We start from the raw sequence: 3,140 nt of genomic DNA, 5'->3' as shown, positions 1-3,140 counted from the left end.
CACGTGCACCTCCAACGTACCCTCTGGAGCGTTTCGGTTGGATGCAATTCTCCACAGAAGGGCCCGTCAACAAGCTCGGGGTGGCCTAGGATTCCGTCAAGGACCAATTTAAGTTCCTGTTTCCTGCAACCGAGGTGGGAACCCTCCTCACCAAGAGTTAAGCTCTGGCCGAGCTGGCCCGAGTTTTTGATCCACTAGGTTGTCTGACACCAGTCACTCTCGTGGCTAAGTTCGTCCTCCAGGACCTCTGGACGGCCAAACTCACCTGGGACGAAGAGCTTCCTCGGACCTGGGCAGACAAGTGGGATACGATAAGGGGCAGCCTGAGTTCCATGAGCGGCCTCGACATTTCTCGCTGGCTTGGATACATGCCCGGTCAATCCATCCAGCTTCACGCGTTCTCCGACGTCAGTCATCGCGCGATGGCCGGCGTCGTATACTCGCGTACGACCTCGGACGGCGGGCGGCCGACAGTCGGCATGCTCGGAAATAAGACTAAGCTGGCCTACATCCACCCACTCGCCCGCCCCTACGGATGACTATTCCGAGGCTCGAGCTCAGAGCCGCTCTCATTGCCTCACGATTGCTCGTCACACTGACACGCGCCCTTGATGTCCCTCTGTCAAACTGTCACCTGTGGAGTGATTCCAGGATCATGCTGTCATGGGTCCAATCGGACAAGCCCGTTGACAATGAGCTAGTCGACAATTATGTTGCCAAATCCACGAGTTCAGTTTTGGGGCCGTCTGGCACCACGGGCCCACAAAGGACAATCCGGCTGACATCGTGTCCAGAGGCGCAGACGCTCCCAAGCTAGAGTCATCCAAACTATGGTGGAACGCCCTGCATTGGCTTACAGATGATAAGAGTCGCTAGCATTCCTAGCCCGCTCACGCCTCGCATCTACCGCCCACCAACAATGAAGCTGCTGTTCAATCGCCAATCCTTTGTACGGCCCCTCAGACTCGTTCATTCACGCCTCATCACATCGACCATTTCTCATCGCTCTCAGGTCTTCTCCGCGGCACCGTTCACGCACGTTGGCTGCTCCGCCGTAAGCGCTGCGTCACCTCGGACCCTCTACCGGCGCCCATGATGCCACCAACGATCGCCGAGCTCAAGCGAGCCTTCATAGACTGCGTCAAGCTGACTTAAGCCATCACCTTCGCCCAGGAACTTGCTGATCTTCGATCATCATCACGTGACCTCCTTCGCCACCGCACTCTCCATCCACTGGCTCCATTTGTCGACGATGACGGGATCCTCCGTGCCGGCGGATGATTGACCCATTCACTGCTGCCATACGATGAGCAACGTCCACCTATCTTAGACGGCTCCTCCCATCTAGCCAAGTTGGTCATCCGTTGGTCTCACGAGTGCAGCCTTCACTCAGGGTTTCGTGCCACCTACGCCTGGACTTTCCATAAGGCCTGGATCATCAACGCCAAAGTGTTGGTGAAGAGGCACATCCGAGAGTGCACAATTTGCGCTCGCATTGCCGCTCGCACCGCTACCCAGGGCATGGCTCTACTACCGGCTACTCGTGTGACCACTCCTTCATGCCCTTTCGAGCGCTGCGTGCTCGACTACGCCGGCCCATTCCATCCAGCACGGCCAGTTTCCTAGGAGCCCTCACGAGGTTCGTTGGCAGGTACGGCCGTCTCACGGAGATCTGGATCAACAACGGCACCAATTTTCGCGGTGCTAACCATGAGCTCCAGCGATTGCTGAAGGCCGCTGAGATGGATTGGGAACTCATCAAAGGACACCTTGCCCTCGAGGGCACAGTCTGCAATTTCATCTTGCCTTCTGCCCCACACTTCGGTGGCCTGTGGGAGGCCGGCGTCAAGTCAACTAAAATGCATCTCCGCCGTGTCGCCGGCCCCTGGCGACTCACCTACGAAGAGTTCTCGACGCTCTTGGTTTCGGTGGAGGCTGTCCTCAACAGCAGACCCCTCGCTCCGCCATCCGGCGATTTAAGCGATCTTGATGCGCTCACACCAAGTCACTTCCTCATCGGCACCTCGAACACCTCTCTCCCCCAGCCTGCCGATCCTACTGTCAATCTAGAGCATTCCACGCACTGGGACCTAGTCAATGGGATGCGAGATCATTATTGAGCACGCTGGAGCAGAGAGTATCTCAACACATTACTACAACGGTCGAAGTAGAGGCGTCCCCAGCCGAACTTCAGGGTCGGTGATATCGTCCTGATCATCGACACCTCACTTCTCTACCCTCATGGACAGTGGCCGATGGGACGCGTCATTGCCGTTCACCCTGGAGCCGATGGACTTGTTCGGACCACCACTGTACGGACAGCCACCGGCGAGTCTATGCGGCCGATCGTTAAGCTGGCGTAACTCCCGCTGACAACATCATCTTCGGACGTTGCGTTACCTGCAGACTCCACTGCTGAATAACGGTTGCTTGGTTCTGGGAACGAGGCGGGCGGTATGTTTGGATTTCAGGATAGCCACCACGCATACTCTCCGCGCATGGTTGCTCCTCCCTCTATCCTCGGGCCCACTTCCGTCGATTCAATTGCACCCCTTTGAGTCTCAGCGTGTCGCATCGTCGTACGCAGACATGCGATAATCGATATTTTATTCGTATTGCGGTTACAGAGCAAATAAAGTCGTTGACATTTAAGTGATTGAGTGATTTATTCCCTACCTCAACGTCCTTCTCAATACAGCACTGTTCACTGCTTTCGCTATTGAAGCAGCTCTTCCAGCTAGAGTTCCAGTGGCGCTTAAAGCAGCAAATAATGGAATTAAAAAAAGAAGCGCTCCACCAACTTTACTTGGAATAGGTAAAATACAAGGTATATTTATTTTACTTCTACCACCGGCCTTCTTCATACCTTCTTTGGATCCTTTTATAGCCAAACGAATAATTACAAGAGATCGATTGTTAGGCACAACTTAATAATTTTATTCAATGTAACTGATGGCTTTTTTATTTTTCTACACTTCTTTCGTGCTTGGCGTTTTTTGAATCCTCTACCTCGTTTCTTATTACCTTTCTTCATAACAACACCCATACCAAGTTTAACGTTTATAATATTGGCTACGGTGAAAGGAGCTGCTTTCTCACCAAAACCACTATCTTTAGCTAGCACTCTTTCCCAAACTTCT

At 53.6% G+C, this 3,140-nt stretch overlaps 1 protein-coding gene across 1 annotated transcript; it reads left to right on the top strand.

Annotated features, from left to right (window-relative positions):
• The first annotated feature begins 1,559 nt into the window (after window positions 1-1,559).
• On the top strand, window positions 1,560-2,120 carry LOC131675462 (uncharacterized). Its single transcript, XM_058954448.1, has one exon. It carries the CDS (start codon window positions 1,560-1,562, stop codon window positions 2,118-2,120), a length of 561 nt encoding a protein of 186 aa, XP_058810431.1.
• The last annotated feature ends 1,020 nt before the right edge of the window (window positions 2,121-3,140 follow it).

The sequence above is a fragment of the Phymastichus coffea genome, unplaced genomic scaffold, assembly GCF_024137745.1.
Source record: "Phymastichus coffea isolate CEN01 unplaced genomic scaffold, Cenicafe_Pcof_1.1 PCOF00022, whole genome shotgun sequence".
Lineage (NCBI taxonomy): Eukaryota > Metazoa > Arthropoda > Insecta > Hymenoptera > Eulophidae > Phymastichus > Phymastichus coffea.
The sequence above is the reverse complement of the archived record's forward strand: the minus strand, read 5'-3'. Positions and strand labels throughout refer to the sequence as shown.